Genomic DNA, 16,790 nt, shown 5'->3' with positions numbered 1-16,790 from the left:
GCTCGCCACTCGTGCTAGCGAAACGTTAAGAAGTAATTCCAATCGACGACGGCCTTTGAACCCGAATCAAGATAATAGCTTATCAACGAGCCGCGAAAGCCTTAACCAATTTATCATTATAATATTTTGGCAATCTAAGTTTAATTGCGTAATGATGATGAATACTGCATTTTGGAATGTTTTTAAACCAGTTTGTAGCTTACGTTGGTTTTCATTTAGTTTCACAATAATTTTGTTGTAATTATTCGTTTTGCCCTTTGATAAAGATACTTGTGGTTCTAATTCTTTGGCTAAATTATTTTGGTTTTTCTCAAGTGTGCTTATGCTTTATTGCTGCTTTATAATCATTTCCGTCGTCGGCGTCGAAAGTTCCAAATTGCCATTTATTTATTTTACTTACCGCGTTAATAAGGCCTCGTTCTTTATGAACATGTAGATGTAAAATTCCAAGTTTTTCCACCGTTAAATATTCTGTTCCTAAAAGTAAATTTTCGGCAAGTCCATAATAAAAAATATTATTAGTTACATTTTTAACATTAAATTTATCTGAAATTATTTTGAATGCATTCTCTGTGTGATTATTTATTTGACTTAAATCTACGTAGTGGATAAATGTATGTTTATTATAAATTAACTTCGCGTTACCTATCTGGATAGGAAGTATAGGATTTACGAGTTTGGTAACTTGTACGTCTGTCGTTACTATTCGTTCAGTTAGAACTGCTACGAGTAGAAGAGTCAACATTTTGGTCATCATTGGTTTCCCGAAAGAATAGATTTTTATTAGCCTTTGGCATCGTTGTACTACTTTTATGATAGCTTGTCTTTGGTGTTATTAATTTATTTTCCGTTTGGTTTATTAACGGTATCTTTTTAAATATACGAAGTTCTTTGCTTCCAAATTTTGTTTTAATGAAAGCACATTTTTGATCACTAAAATCTGGTGGTTCGTCACGATTTTCTTTTCTTTTTGAAATAATGCCTTCTTTCGTTTTTTTATTTAATTCCTTTATTTGTTCTTGCAATTTGCTTGAGTTTTCTTTATGCGACTGAACATAAGAAGAAATGATCGCGTTATCATTTAGATCAAATGGGTTTTGAGGATCTAAATGACCTATAATTTCATCCGCGTCTCCTAAGTTGTTAAAATCGAGTCAGCTTCAATAGCGTTCATATCTATTGGATATCGTGATAAAGCGTCCGCTGCTTGGTTGTTCTTACCCTTTTTCTTTTTAATTTCCTCAAGTTTAAGTCTGCATCTAACGAGTCGTAAATTTGATTCTTTTAATGACATTAGCCACTGTAGGGGTTTATCATCCGTGTAATAAATTAATTAATTAAATAATAAATTTTTGTCCGAATAAATAAGGTCTATAATATTTACAGCTCCAAACAATTGCTAAGAGTTCCTTTTCAATTGTCGAGTAGTTTATCTCTGCTGGGTTCAGCGTTCTTAATGCGTAGCAAAATGGGTGTCCGTCTTGGGATAAAACTCCTGAGATGGCATATTTTGATGCGTCGGTTGTTAATCCAAATTTCTTTGTAAAGTCCGGATAAGATAATACTGGCTGCGAAGTAATTAACGTATTAAAAGAATCAATAAATTCTTTTGTGTGTTCGACTTTGCTTTCACTTATTGGTTTTTTTCTTTATAAATATTTCATGTGGATTTACAGTTAGAGTAAAGTTTGCGTCGGATTGTTTTCTACATTTGAATGGAATTTCGTTGTAAAATCCTAAAAACCTTTTATTTATTAAATCGACGTTTAGATTCATATTAATTAAATCAGTTAAACCTATTACTCCGTCAAAAAAGTCATGAAAATCAAATAAGATAAACGCCATTCGATAATCGATGTTAAATTCCAAAAATGGTGGTATGCTAGCTTGAAATCTAGTATTTTGACTTCCTACTGCTGCTGTCTTTATTTCATTATTTTTGTGATAAATGCAATTTGGAAAATATTTTTCAGCGATAATTGGAAGTAATATCGAGCGTGAACTACCCGTCTCTATTAGTAGTTTAATATTTGGTTTACGTATTTGAATATACGGTAAAGCGTTGTTAAAAGAAATATTAATTTATACTAGGATAGGTTGTTTGTTTGCCTGAGTTCGTGAAAATTTTCGTCATTTGGATTGTGTGTTCGACGTTTTATTTGATATGCGATGTATTTTCATACTCATTTTGTTCATAATTCTCCTCAAATTCGTTGTAATCATTATACTCGTTTTGATTAACAGGATAATCAACGTTTTCATCGCATTCTTGGTTAAATAATTCGCGATAAAATTCGGGGGTTGATTGTTGTTTGTAAAGTAATTTTGTTTTATCGATCGTCTTGTAAATGAATTATATGTTTGTCTTGAGGTGTCGGTTTAGGAAGTGGGTTGGGTGATATTTGATTGGGTTTGAAGACATTTCGTGGGGGTCCGAAAACTTCCCGATTTGTTGGAAATCGTCTTTGAGGTATTTGCCTCGGTTGAATATTTATTGGTTGAGATGGAAATTGTGGTTTTTGGAATTGATTTTGATATTGGTTTGGATTTGAAAAATTATTAAAATTGTTTGCAATGATATTTGTGTTGGGATTTATTCTAGGCTGAAATCTATTTCGATTCGGCTGATTTTGGAATTGTTGAAATGGTTGAAAATGTTGTTTCGTGTTGAATTGTTGAAAATTTGGTGTTTGGAATAGTTTTGCATTGTTTTGTTGGAAGTTGGGTATTTGGAATTTAATTTCTTTTCGCGGAGTAACCACCGATATGAAAAGAAAATGGGCGGCGAGCTCGGAAGAGCTTTAAAGTGGACTGTAGGCTTTAAAGATTTAGAAATACTACCGATCGCCAAACGGGCCGCTAAAAAACTTTAAGGTCTCACCTTAAGCGCACGCCTCCGTCTCCTCAGCAGGCCTGCTTCCTCTTTGCTGTAAGTTGTGCTACTCAATTCGCAGAACTTACTGGTGTTACGCCACGGATAACATAAAAACGCACAACGAAAATCGTTAGAATTAAAGTTCCCTTCGCGGAAAACGCGCCACAGATCTCGCTGCTACCGCACACGGAATGTTAATGCACTCCCGATCTTCTTGACCCAAAAAAAACTTTAACGGCAATACCGCGGTAAAAAATGTTCCAGCAACTTAAATTTTTATTTGAGTACGCACAAAATTATTTGTCCCAAAAACACGACTAAACATAAGAAAACTTTCTCTCTTTGCAAATTACCAAAAAATAAAATAATAAATATATATATATATATATATATATATATATATATATATATATATATATATATATATATATATATATATATATATATATATATATATATATATATATATATATATATATATATATATATATATATATATATATATATATATATATATATATATACAAGGACAGACATGTGATCTCTCCATAACCGCCCACCACAATACGCAGTATTGCCATGGGTTGATAGGCAAGGGACACAACTTAATCACGGGGCGTTTGAAAACGCCAGTGCTTGTCCGGACGGTAGCCACTCGGACGACACCATCAGGTCCGGGATGGACTTCGCTTAAACGAGCAAAGGGCCATTGTAAAGGAGGTGAGTTGCTCTGTTTTATAATCACTAAAGCGCCCGGTTTTACATTTGGAGAGAGACTGTTCCATTTGGCTCTTTGTTGGAGCGTATGGAGATATTCTTTAGACCATCGAGTCCAGATCTGTTGGTGAAATTAGGAGAGAAGCTGCCAACGAGAAAGGCGATTGTTCGAGACGTGTTGCACGAGGTCCTCGGGAGGGGCGTTCAAAGGCTCCATTGTGAGGAAGTGCCCGGGCGTTAAAACATTCAAGTCGTTCGGATCCTCACTTAGAGGGCATAACGGACGCGAATTCATTATCGCTTCGACTTGGGTGAATAAAGTGTAGAGTTTCTCAAAAGTTAATACCTGCTCCCCAATCGTACGGACTATGTGACACTTAACCGTTTTGATGTTGGACTCCCATAGTCCTCCAAAGTGTGGAGATGAGGAGGGAATAAAGTGCCACTTAATGTAGTGGTGATTGGCGGCGGTTTCAGCCAGCCTGTTTAATTCTTTACTTGCCCCAGAAAAGTTTGTGCCGTTGTCGCTATGAATGTTATCGCATCTGCCGCGGCGGCTGACAAATCGTTTGAAGGCAGCTAAGAATGCGCTCGTGGACAGATCCGACACTAGCTCCAGGTGAACAGCCTTGGTGGAGAAACAAATAAAGAGTGCTAGGTATGCTTTAAGGATCGGTGCCTTTCGAATCCTGGACATTACAATTGGGAAAGGTCCTGCGAAATCGACACCGACGATGCTGAAGGGCTTAAGTTCGGAAATGCGCGCTATGGGTAAGTTTCCCATTAAAGGAACAGGCGACGTGGGGTTTACTCGAAAGCATTTGACGCATTTGGACAAAACCCTTCGGATTGCTCGTTTTGGAGAAAGAATCCAGAAACGCAGGGAAATTAGATATTGGACAGTTTGGATGCCGGCGTGTAAATACTGTACATGAGTCGACTCGATAATCATCTCAGTTAATCGGCACTGGCTAGGAAGTAACGCAGGAAATTTACGTTCGTAGGAAATGGTTGCTTGGCTTAATCGTCCACCCACTCTCAAAGTTCCAGCATCGTCAAGAAATGGAAATAGTTTCCTGAAATTTTTAGCAAGAGGTTTACCATCCTTAAGAAGACGGAGTTCGTGACTAAAAAATAGGTCTTGCGAGCGTCTTACGAAAATTAACAGAGAATTGTAAGTCTCGGAGGATGTCAGAAAACCGGTTTCCAATTTATTCGATTTACGCAAGTAATGCACGTAACGTACCAAATAACTCAGCGACCGAACACATTTGTTTAAGGATGAAGAGTTCTCGAGCATGGTGCCTAGAAAATTTGTGGAAGCTTGGGTGGTATGGAGGTTTAAGGTGCGAGCCTCTAATTCGTGGTCGTGGACGTCGGTGGGGTCACGTTCTAAAATAATGGGATTGCAATGCAAAAAGGATGGCCCCGCCCACCATAGAGAACTGTTCACTAACTCGGAAGGTAAACAACCACGGGATCCAAGGTCAGCGGGGTTCTCTCTAGATGAGACATAATGCCAACTGGAAGGATTAACTCTTTCCTGAACAAAAGACACCCTGTTACTGACGAAAGTCTTCCAACGGTGCGGAGAGGATCTCAACCAACCCAGAGTAACCGTGGAATCAGAGTAACAGAAAATATCCGTAACTTCGATATCGGATGACTTAATAGCCGTGGCTACAAATGACACCAAGCGAGCCGCTAACACGGCTGCCCATAATTCCAGACGCGGAATTGATACTATTTTCTTGACAGGGGCGACTTTAGATTTTGCCGTTACGAAATGAAGGACGGGTGAGGCTGACGACGTTAAACATCTTAAGTATAACACAGCGCAGTAACCTATTTCGCTAGCGTCGCCAAAGCAGTGAATTTCCAGTTTGGACATCTCATTAGGTAATAGGCGTCTCGCAATATTTAGATTTCCAAGGACAGAAATTTCGGATAGGTACTTCTCCCACCAACGAACCACATCGTTAGAGGGTTTGTCGTCCCAACCGATTTTTTGAGACCAAATTTTTTGAATGATATGCTTAATGAGGAGAGTGACGGGAGATAGAAAACCTAAGGGGTCGAATATCCGTGCTAAGTTGCACAAAAGGAGTCGCTTTGTGCAACCGGAATCAGAAGCCTTCACTTTAAATCGGAAGGTATCGGATGGAGCATCCCATTCTAATCCTAAAACCCTTAGAGTCGGGGAAGACAGTTTGCTTACAAATTCAAGGGGGTTAATCGCCAGATCGGATGTCAGAATTCCCTCCAATACGGCGGGACTGTTACCGGACCATTTCTTTAACTCGAAACCGCCCGTGTTTAATAATGCGATGAGTTCATCGCGCAAAGCTAAAGCGGTTTGGATCGAACAACAAGAGACGACAATATCGTCAACGTAGGTGTTCCTTTTATGGGCTTTGGCAGCTAGGGGATATTTATGCCCTTCCTCGACCGCCAATTGGTGCAGACATCGTATTGCGAGGTAAGGCGAACAAGAAAGACCGTACACGACTCGGTTTATTCGAAAGTCCTTTACAGGCTCGTTAGGCGTGTTGCGCCAAAGAACTCGTTGGTAGTCCGTATGAAGCGGATTAACCAAAATTTGACCATACATTTTGGAAATGTCGGCGGTCAGAATATAACTGAATAAACGAAAATTTAATAATATTGTAGATATATCACTCTGGAGTTTTGGACCGGTGAATAGTTTATCATTGAGGTAAGGCTGGTTGGGAAGGTGTGCGGAACCGTTAAAAACCACCCTTAGTTTACTGGTTAAACTTTCCGGCCTTAAAACACAATGGTGGGATAGATAATAACAGTGAGGGGAACTGAACGAATTGTCTGGAATAGATTCCATGTGGTTAAGCGCAATAAATTCGTTCATGAAATCGCAATTTTGCGAGTAAATCTCAGGCTTCTGAAGTCTCCGCTCAAGGGAATAAAACCTCTGTAAAGCCAGAGATCGGATATTTGGGAAGATAGGGGCTTCTTCCTTAAAAGGTAAGTCGACGATGAACCGACCAGACGGCTGGTCTCGCCGGTGTGTGCTGACAAATGTTTGTTCCACCTTAATGTCATCGGGAGATAGACGAGGTGCATCAGGAACTGTCTCTAATTCCCAGAATTTGTCCGATTGTTGATCAAGGGAAACCGTGTCCTCAAGATAACAAAACAACGTAGCGAGTGCAGGCGCTTTGAAATGATTTATTTTCCCCATAAGGACATAGCCGAAGATTGTATTAATTGCGTCGGGCTGGTCTTTAGATCCAGGGATGCGTCCGTCCAACAGAATTTTAGAAAAGACGTCGGCACCCAGAAGGAGGTCTATAGGTCCCCTGCGGAAAAATTGGTCATCGTATAAATTAGTTAAGTGGGACCAGTGACTATGTTTAATATCCAAAGCAGGCTGGTCTTCGCAAATTTTTTTCAGAATTAAAGCGTCAGTGGTTAAAACAGGATGAGTTTGATACATCGGTCGAAAATATATAGTTACTCCACCTAAATCCGCTTGCGAATGCATGGCGCCTAACCCGTTTATACGAACCTCTAGGGGAGACGGTCGTAAACCTAACCGGCTAACTGTTTTTTGAGTTATGAATGACGACATACTTCTTGAATCGAGTAAGCATCGTATCGGCTGGTAGATTCCGCGGCCGTCGAGTATTTCGACAAAAGCAGTGGAAAGTAAAACGCTCGAATTGGCTGAAGAAAAACCTGCAGTTACGGTCGATGGATTTATGTGGTCAGAGAGCTTAAGCGAATCATTGTTAGCGGGGGGTGACTGAAAGTGAAGTAATGTGTGATGTTTTTTGTGGCACATATGACAACTCCACGTAGAGGTACAGGTACTAAAACGGTGAGAACCTAAACAATTTACGCACATTTTTCCCCTCTTAACCAGATTGTAGCGCTCTGCGGGAGATTTTTCCAAAAACTCGCTGCATTTATAAATAAAATGAGAATTTTTACAAACAGGACATTTTAGTGGATTTTCAGTTTGAGCCAGCATTGCTGTAGATTTGGAGAAAGTTGGCTTTTTGAGAAAAATTTGCTTTGTTTTAGTTTGAAAATTAATATGGTCCAACGCCAGACAATTTTTACTTAAAAATTGCCTTAATTTAGCATAACTTGGAATAGTACTGTCGTTGTGATGAAGTTCAAATCGTGTAACTAGAGAAACCGTGAGTCTTTTCAGCATCATTTGAACAAGTATAAAATCCCAGTGTTCCGTGGGTAACCCTAGTTTTTGCAAAGCTGCGACTTTTTTGAAAACGTATCTAATAAAGAGCGTAACTCTTTTGAATTATCTGAGGTAAGTTTGGGTGAGCTTTCGAGGTTATTCCATAAATTTGAAGCAATAACTCTCACATTATTGAACCTTTCTTTTAGTAAATCGTAAGCAATTGTGTAATTATCTGCTGTGATATCCAAAATGGTCGACAGCGTCCCGAGCGACACCTTTCAAGCAAGAAACTTATAGGTTAAATTTGTCAATCGCTTTTAAGTGGGGGACCGTGTGAACACGCGCATCAAATTGATCGAGAAAACTCCGAAACTCGGTAACTTCTCCGCTAAATGTCGGTAACTCAGGCTTGGGTAAATTTAAATATGCAGAGATGGGCAATTGTTCACCCGGTATAGCAACAGATTGCGTCGTCGGCTTCATTAAACGTTGCGTATAAATAGCTTGAATTCTATAATATTGAATATCGAATTTTTTCCGAAAATCATCCTCAATCTTGAATAGTTCATCCGCATTTTCCTTATCACATATGATTGATATAATTTTATTGTGAATTTTATAAAAATTTGTTCGAGTTTCCTCAAGTTCTTTATATATAGCTTCAAGAATGGGATAAAAACTTTCATCTTCGGCATTAACTTTCAGAGCAACATCGTATATTTCGTTCAATTTATGAATTTCAGTCGACCGGAGTACTTTATTCTTTTTATAATCACCCATTTTTTTTTCTTTTTTTTTTCAGTGAGTAAAAAATAAACGGTTCAAACCTAATAAAAACTGGTCAAACTCTTCACACACTAATATTAAATTATGTGTCCTGCTCTATTTACCTGACTAAAAATTAAATTATCTAAATGAACAACTGCGTATTGTATGAACGAAAGGTACATAAAAAGGGAATGCGAAGGTCATCAATTTTTTTTGTTTTGCTCAAGAATTAGATCTTGACAGAAAATGTTTAAATCCAATTTCAAGTAACTTAATTAAAATTGTGCCCTCTCCGTGGTAATAATCGAAATCAAAATAATGCGGATTGAAATAATGAATTTATTTTAATTTCTGTAAGAGAGAAATGTTTTCCGTTGCGTAGCTAAGGCTAAAAACTGTCGAATCCGGATCGTTAGGACCAAATAATTTCTTTTCGCGGAGTAACCACCGATATGAAAAGAAAATGGGCGGCGAGCTCGGAAGAGCTTTAAAGTGGACTGTAGGCTTTAAAGATTTAGAAATACTACCGATCGCCAAACGGGCCGCTAAAGAACTTTAAGGTCTCACCTTAAGCGCACGCCTCCGTCTCCTCAGCAGGCCTGCTTCCTCTTTGCTGTAAGTTTTGCTACTCAATTCGCAGAACTTACTGGTGTTACGCCACGGACAACATAAAAACGCACAACGAAAATCATTAGAATTAAAGTTCCCTTCGCGGAAAACGCGCCACAGATCTCGCTGCTACCGCACACGGAATGTTAATGCACTCCCGATCGGCTTGACCCAAATAAAACTTTAACGGCAATACCGCGGTAAAAAATGTTCCAGCAACTTAAATTTTTATTTGAGTACGCACAAAATTATTTGTCCCAAAAACCCGACTAAATATAAGAAAACTTTCTCTCTTTGCAAATTACCAAAAAATAAAATAATAAAATATATATATATATATATATATATATATATATATATATATATATATATATATATATATATATATATATATATATATATATATATATATATATATATATATATATATATATATATATATATATATATATATATATATATATATATATATATATACAAGGACAGACGTGTGATATGTCCAGAATTGTTTTGAATTACTTTGTTGAAAATTGGGCATTTAGAATTGTTTTGTTGTGTTGCTTAGATTCCCGTAGAGGTTTTCGAAATTTTCAAATTAGGAAACATAAGCAATGCAATATAAGCAAGCAATGCAAGCAATTCCTCTAAAGAATCTGGTTGTTTTAAATGCATGTTGTTTTTTAGCGTCCCGGTGCATTTAGCTATGAATGTATTGAGCGCAATTTTGTTGTAATAATTTATATGGAAAAGTTTTTCTTTATGATCTAAATCTTCTGAATTACTAATCCGCTGTACACTACTCTTTAAAAATTGTAGTCTACCACCCAAATCAACTAAATGTTCATTTTTGAACGGCCTTGCTCTAGTCAATTCCTGAATTAGACAATATAAATTTCTCCTATCTTCAAAGCATTGAATAAGGGCATCTTGTATGCTTGATCAATCTGTGAATTCTGATCGGTTACCTATCATTAACTATGCTTTCCCTTCTGGTTTGGCTATGATACAATCGAAGATATGGCTATTTAGTTACGCATCTCCCAAACTAACGCAGGAATTTATTAACCTTTCGCACTTAACAATAAGGTTTTATGTTATCTACCTTTGATTTAAAAAGATTCCAATTAAATCTTGGTTTTGCACTACTCATACTACCTGAGCTTCCTTGTTGGGTCGTTGTTTTGACTCCTGTTTGTGTTTTGTTCTCTAACTTTAAAATTGAATTAAAATGTTTTTCGAGATTTTCGATTTCAGAATCGCTCATTTATGATTTCATTTGATTTGCTTTTCTCTTTTTCTTAACCTAATCGTGTGCAATGCGAGCCCTAAACTATCCCTTCAAGTGACCTTATACAGAGGTATCGGAGGGGCAAAAAGAAATGGCACTTACGGTTTCGTTTTTCTCCGTCTCCTTTCCGACTCAATTTTCCAACCCGTCACATGCAGGTTGTACCTTTGAGGACCATCCTTCTGCTTCCCTTGCTGCTGGTTCTGCGTGCTGAAGGATTTGAAAATCCACGTAGCGAAGGTCCAAAATTTGGAACTTTCCACGATTGGCGATTTCTCAGAAACTCCCAGAAGATTCTGGTTAATTGTCCACCACTGCTGCACTTAGAAAATCCGTTCCGACTGCGCCACTTAAATGTTCAAGATTCGGGAGAGCGTTTTTAAAAACATTTATTTATGCAGAAAGCAAAATAAAGTTTTATTCGGTCTAGTCGATAAAAAGGCTGAAATAATTAAGAGCACATTTTACACTATGACAATCGAATAAATAGGGCTTTTGATGCGGTGTCAGTGATGCGTCATATTCGCTTAAGCTTTGTTCTTCGTCTTCTGTTTGGGGCATATAATTCGCAGCAGCTTTTTGTTCCGTCATTGCTATCGCAAAATATTAACAGCGTCTTATTATTTACATAGATTATGCGCGACCTCGGTGACCTAATCACCTCGCTCCGCGGTATAAACGCAACACCGTCGGCCGGGCTCTCCTCCCGCGACGTAAAGTACAGGGGGCGAAAAACAAAATCCAAATAAAACACAAACAAAAAATACCCCCTACCCCATTAAGGGTGACATCTGGCGGTCAAAAAAAGCTAGCTGAACTAAATTAAAGGGTTGCTTGGGAAGCTGTAATGCTTAGGGGTGACATCTGGCGACCAAAACCTGAACAATTAGTGCGCGACATCTCTCGGACACTGACCGAACTAAATTAAAAGGTTGCTTGGGAATGTCGAAAATTTGCTATCTAGTGATCTCCCCCGGGCGGCGGGGGATGCGGAACTCACGAAAAATAACTACTGATCAACAATGTTACATCCACTGAGTAACCTGTGACTCTCAAACCCGTGACTAAAATTCCGGAAATGTCCGGGGTGACTCCCGACCGTGGGTAACGAATCTAACGTTTTAACATGACACTTTTTGAACTCTTGATCCTTGTATAATTGGGCATTTTAGAGTTTAGGAATAGAAAAATATAATTATAGGTTTGCTAAAATGAAAACTATGATATGTGGTCAACATAAAAATTTATTAAAATACAAAAACTAATCAAAACATAAAATTAATGTGATAGTTAACTCCAATCTTCGTTAATTAGCTTGCCAGCATTTAGTCCAATTGCCAAAGAAATGGCATTGGTATTTCCACTTATAATTCTGGGCATAATGCTTGCATCGGCGACCCTTAAATTACTAATTCCACGAACTCTCAACCTTGGATCCACTACGGAAGTTGGGTCCGAATCCGGTCCCATCTTGGATGTTCCCACTGGGTGGTATAAAGTGCTCCCTAAAGTTCTGATAAAACATTTCCAGTAATCATCTGTATCGAATTCCAATTCTGGGCAATTTGGAAGTATTAAGGGAACTGTTGTCGCATTAAGTTTTCGTAGTGGATTTGTCTGCAGTAATCTTTGGGTATACCTAAAAAGTTGCCAACATTTTATTGATATTTTTCTTTTCTCAAACATTGATTTAATAAAGATGAGGATTGATAATTATTTTGTTGTGTTTGCGTTCACTTGACGTCGAACCCGGAAAGGGAGGGGTGATTACAAATGCGATGTGAGAGACGACTGGAATATGTGACTCCATCTCGAGGAGGCGGTGCGGTCTATAGAAGCAAATCATTGCTCCATAGTCAGTCAGTCGGAAGAGTGAAATTTAGAGCGTGGAAACATTAATAAGCTACTAATATAATTAATAGACGTACTATAAATTTGTAGTATGCTCCAAGTGAATGGTAGTTTGGCTTTAGCTGTTAGCAGCTTCTTTAGTTTCACCGTCTCGTTGGATGAACCAGAACGATATAAGTTGATTTTAAAACGAAAAAATATTAATCGGTTAATCAAATTGACTACATTGATTTTTATTTTAACATACAAAGAGAGTTTTAAGTATTTTGAAAAAAAAAAACAGATGTTGATCATTACTATAAAAAATATTAACAATGTTGGTAAATCTAGCAGATTTTAATATTCCTATACCCTTTCTTCACATTTTGTATGATATATAGCAGCCCTGGTATAATATTATTTATTTGTTATATTTTATTAATTATTTTATTTCTAGGTTAACAAGTTAAAAATTTAATTAATTTAAACAGTTTTTATCTCTAAAATGGAGTTAAAATTGGAAATCCATTCTTCATACATTTCCCAAGGACACGGTAAACGAGATTTTTTTTATTTTAACTAACTAAACTGTAATAATTACCTTACGCCCTCCAAAAGTGTTTCCAGATCGTAGTCATTTTCATCCGTAAGATATCCGGAATATATCAAAGGTTTATCTAAAGGATTAGTGCTATTGAGCAAAATACTACCTCTAGATTCTGGCTTCAGTAAAATTGAATAGAAGCTAGCACTGGCATTTAATCGATTTATTTCGACATATTGTTGGGCAATTTCTGGTGAGTAACCTGTAACTCTGAGAAATGCTGGTAGCCCATTTTGGTCGCCAGGAGGGTTAAAGCTTTCGACTACTTGCATATTAGGATAAATTGAGTTGTTCTTCGTATTAATAAATCCTTGAAGGTTGGACATACCTAACGTACCAACGGGGCCAGTACGATATGAAAAATATTGATATAAATTATCAATTGCGGCTGAGCGGGGCTGATTTGTTACCGCGGATCCATTCATTTGTACAGGTACAGGTATATATAAATGATCTTGCAGATTTTGTCCAACTGGCAAATCTTGAAGGACTTTAATTCCAAGATCATTGAGATGAGATAGAGGGCCCACCCCAGACAACATTAGTATTTGTGGCGTATTTATACTACCAGCAGATACAATTACTTCCTTCGAGGCGTTAATTTCTAGAAGATCATCCCCAACTTTGATTTGCACACCGGTCGCTTTTAAGTCTTGGTCTATTAGTACTTTGGTAACAGTTACGTTAGTGGCGACGAACAGGTTTGTCCTATTTTTTACTTGACCTACAAATAAGCAGCTATTAATAAAGGATATTATCTGTATTGAGCAGCAACCATTAAATGTCATGTACATGTAAAAATTTACTAATACGGAAAGATTCTGGAACACTTTTTATGGATGACAATGTTTGATCAACTATGATTCACCCGATTCTAATTTGCACTAGCAGCTATTGGTTTTTACAACCCTAGCACTCTTATTCCTAAACTGTTATTAACGTTCCAGTACCATATTTGAACTTTTAGAGATGCAATATTTTGAAATATTTTTTCAATCCGGAAGTACAGGGTTATTGATTACATCTTGACCCCTTCGGTAACTTATATTGTATTAAAAAATACCATGTTTTTCTTCTTCTATGGAAGTATTTCGAATAATATGAATACTGAAGTCTAATGTTTGCAACGCCAAATATAGAAAAATACATAGATAGCTTTGTAATCAATTGTTGTCAAAGTGGTGAAACTCGCAATAAATTTTTGGAAATAATTTTGCAATCATTAAGAATTGTAAAGTAACCAAACCTTAATGAGAATTTGTTACATTAAAGGACATTGCTATAAGACCTCGAAGTTTGATTACGTAATTTTCTAAAATTTACAACAGATAATGTTTCATACCGACACCACTGGTTTTATTTTTTAACTGGCAGAGAATTTTAGCATAATTAAGGTTACCCAAAAATCCTCTTGCTGCGTTAGCTCGAACCCCATTGTTAATTGTTACCAAGGCCTGAAAATATCCAAGAGGGCTCAAAGGATTTTCAGTTAGAAGAGTGGGATAACCCAACTCGCTAGCCCCATCAGTGATGGCTCGAGAAACCAAATTATTGTTGTCATACCAACTGAAATAAAAAAAACAAAATCATAAACATTGCAATCTTCATAACATTTGTAATAACAAAAACCTCAAAACTTGAGATGTGAATTAAGTAAAATTGTCTTTAGGTGCCTACATATAGCGAAATGTCAAAATGCTATAAAATTTTATCGTTTTAATTTCTGATTCTAAGGTAACATTTTATATTATGTTTTCTTCTCGTAAGACCATTCCCTTCCCATCCCTTCGAATCAGAAGTGGGTGAAATTGGTCAACTTACTTCAACCACTTGCTTATCTTAAAATTACAAATTATTTGAACTGAACGTAATCCTTCATTCCAATTTGAATAACCAAAAACCAACCTTATGATTTGAAATCCATCCTTCCCGTATTCCGCATTGCTGTTATTGGGTTGTGAAATCACGTGTTCATTTTCTAAATACAACTGCAATATGCTTTCATAATCCCAACCGACATTTCCTAAAATACCACAAAAACTTTAAAAAGATACATGCAATAATTACTTATATCACACCGTGTGCAAACGTTTTTCCGTGGATATAGAACTAAAGAATAAACAGGGTCTTCCAAACTCGATAGCCTATTGGAAGTATATGGAGAATAAAAAAAATAAGCATAAAATTGGTTGCAGGCGTCGGAGGCTATGACCTCTATTTCTAATATATTCAGGACGTTACACAAAATATTTCATGTATTCCATTCAAAAAATAAAGTTGGCATCTGCAATGTCCCATATATTGTAACAATAAAGATCACGGCTTGCTATGTCCGCAACTCAATTTTTAAGTACCCATTTTTCCCGTTATCTACATACATCTAGTAAGCCATCGCGTTTGGAGAAGCCTGTATATATCGGCGTCATACACAATTCAAGGAATATTTAGTTACATATCAATTTAATCCTTCATATTTTGATAAAAAGAGATCCACAGAGATTTATACAATAAACTCTATTCATGAGCGTCATATAACTAAGATATCTCAGATTGTGTATTAGTATCACTTTTTGGAACCGGAACCCATATCCTTCCCCCACACCTTGACGTATATTACAAAACGAAATGTGAGTCATAATTGAATTTAACTTTATCTATCCAGATAGAAATGTGCAGAAGTGTTGACCGAACAGAATTAAATCCAGTTTTGTCGAGAAAAATAAATCTCTCAAATCCTATCTATCTAGCTAATACTTGTTTACTAAGATGGTAGTAAATGACAGTTACCGGTTTTTTATGCATTATGATTGTTTAATGTATTTAAAAAATAATATATGGAAACTTGCAGATGAATTTGAATAGAAAATAGAAACTTATTATCAAATGAATACGTATAAGATCGTCTTCTCCTAAGGAGCTATATCCGTAGATAAACTTAATTATATATATATATATATATATATATATATATATATATATATATATATATATATATATATATATATATATATATATATATATATATATATATATATATATATATATTCTCACGTATTGATTCACGGATGGAAAAATGTGATGACACTATATTCCGGGATATCATCCGTTCGCTCGTTGAACTCCGACTGGAATCCTGCAAATCTTGCATCCGACTGGAATCCTGCAGACGTTTCGCCAAAATCTCACTTGGCATCTTCAATGCTCGCGTTCCGAAAACACTTCGAACAGTGTTTATAGTGTAGTAGAATATAGTGTCATCATATATATATATATATATATATATATATATATATATATATATATATATATATATATATATATATATATATATATATATATATATATATATATATATATATATATATATATAGAGTTACATACATTATCTCAAACGTAAGGAGATCGCAATGATCAAGGTAAAAAAGTCGACTGAACACAACCAAATTCAACTTAGAGTCAGATTTTCAATAGCCAAAACCGAGCTTTTAATTTAATTAATTGTTAACTGCCAATCTCAATAAAGCTGCTATATGATGGTAACTTAGAAATATTGATCTTACCCAAGTCCGCCCATTCGTCATAATCTCCCTTATTTCCTCTGATATACATCATGGCGTTCATAGAACTGCAACCGCCTAGCAGTTTTCCACGAGGCCAACGACACCTTCCGTCTATATAACCAAAACAGGAAGTGTTGGATGGTTCAGTCAGATACATCCAGTCTTCTCGACTTTGTTGCACACCATATGCAGTTGACGGTATCTGCAAAATGTAATAAAATGTAAAATGTTAATCTTAATGTTAAAATTAATTCAATATATTTCACATTGGAGTAGATATAAAGAATATCCCAAGCTTTAAATGTCAATAAAATAAGGTAAATATTCTAAACAAAGATAAACAGATAATAGTATTA

General features: G+C 36.4%; 2 protein-coding genes across 2 annotated transcripts; both read right to left on the bottom strand.

Moving 5' to 3' along the window:
* Positions 1-3,484: 3,484 nt before the first annotated feature.
* LOC132698005 (uncharacterized) lies at positions 3,485-11,031 on the bottom strand. The gene is made up of 4 exons (XM_060663857.1): positions 10,909-11,031; positions 10,543-10,757; positions 3,746-6,927; positions 3,485-3,564 (listed from the first exon to the last, which is right to left on the bottom strand). Exons 1-4 carry the CDS (start codon positions 11,029-11,031, stop codon positions 3,485-3,487), a joined length of 3,600 nt encoding a protein of 1,199 aa, XP_060519840.1.
* Positions 11,032-11,676: 645 nt separating this feature from the next.
* LOC132697934 (glucose dehydrogenase [FAD, quinone]-like) lies at positions 11,677-16,483 on the bottom strand. The gene is made up of 5 exons (XM_060663748.1): positions 16,435-16,483; positions 14,780-14,897; positions 14,274-14,440; positions 12,872-13,598; positions 11,677-12,079 (listed from the first exon to the last, which is right to left on the bottom strand). The coding sequence occupies exons 1-5, from the start codon at positions 16,481-16,483 to the stop codon at positions 11,731-11,733; spliced, it is 1,410 nt and encodes a 469-aa protein (XP_060519731.1). The 3' UTR covers positions 11,677-11,730.
* Positions 16,484-16,790: the final 307 nt, after the last annotated feature.

Source organism: Cylas formicarius, unplaced genomic scaffold (assembly GCF_029955315.1).
Source record: "Cylas formicarius isolate icCylForm1 unplaced genomic scaffold, icCylForm1.1 PGA_scaffold_10__41_contigs__length_53128322, whole genome shotgun sequence".
Classification (NCBI taxonomy): Eukaryota; Metazoa; Arthropoda; class Insecta; order Coleoptera; family Brentidae; genus Cylas; species Cylas formicarius.
Note: the sequence above shows the minus strand (reverse complement) of the source record. Positions and strands in the feature narration are given on the sequence as shown.

What these genes read in the sequence shown, in the direction of transcription:
- LOC132698005 (XM_060663857.1), bottom strand. Translation starts at nt 11,031, where the DNA reads ATGACGGAACAAAAAGCTGCTGCGAATTATATGCCCCAAACAGAAGAC. An exon ending in ATTTATTCGATTGTCATAGT is followed by an intron (nt 10,758 to 10,908) that starts GTAAAATGTGCT and finishes TTCTAAGTGCAG; the next exon opens with CAGTGGTGGACAATTAACCA. An exon ending in CTCGAACAATCGCCTTTCTC is followed by an intron (nt 3,565 to 3,745) that starts GTTGGCAGCTTC and finishes TGCTCGTTTAAG; the next exon opens with CGAAGTCCATCCCGGACCTG.
- LOC132697934 (XM_060663748.1), bottom strand. Translation starts at nt 16,483, where the DNA reads ATGTATATCAGAGGAAATAAGGGAGATTATGACGAATGGGCGGACTTG. An exon ending in TGACGAATGGGCGGACTTGG is followed by an intron (nt 14,898 to 16,434) that starts GTAAGATCAATA and finishes GTGGTATTTTAG; the next exon opens with GAAATGTCGGTTGGGATTAT. An exon ending in ACACTTTTGGAGGGCGTAAG is followed by an intron (nt 12,080 to 12,871) that starts GTAATTATTACA and finishes GCAACTTTTTAG; the next exon opens with GTATACCCAAAGATTACTGC.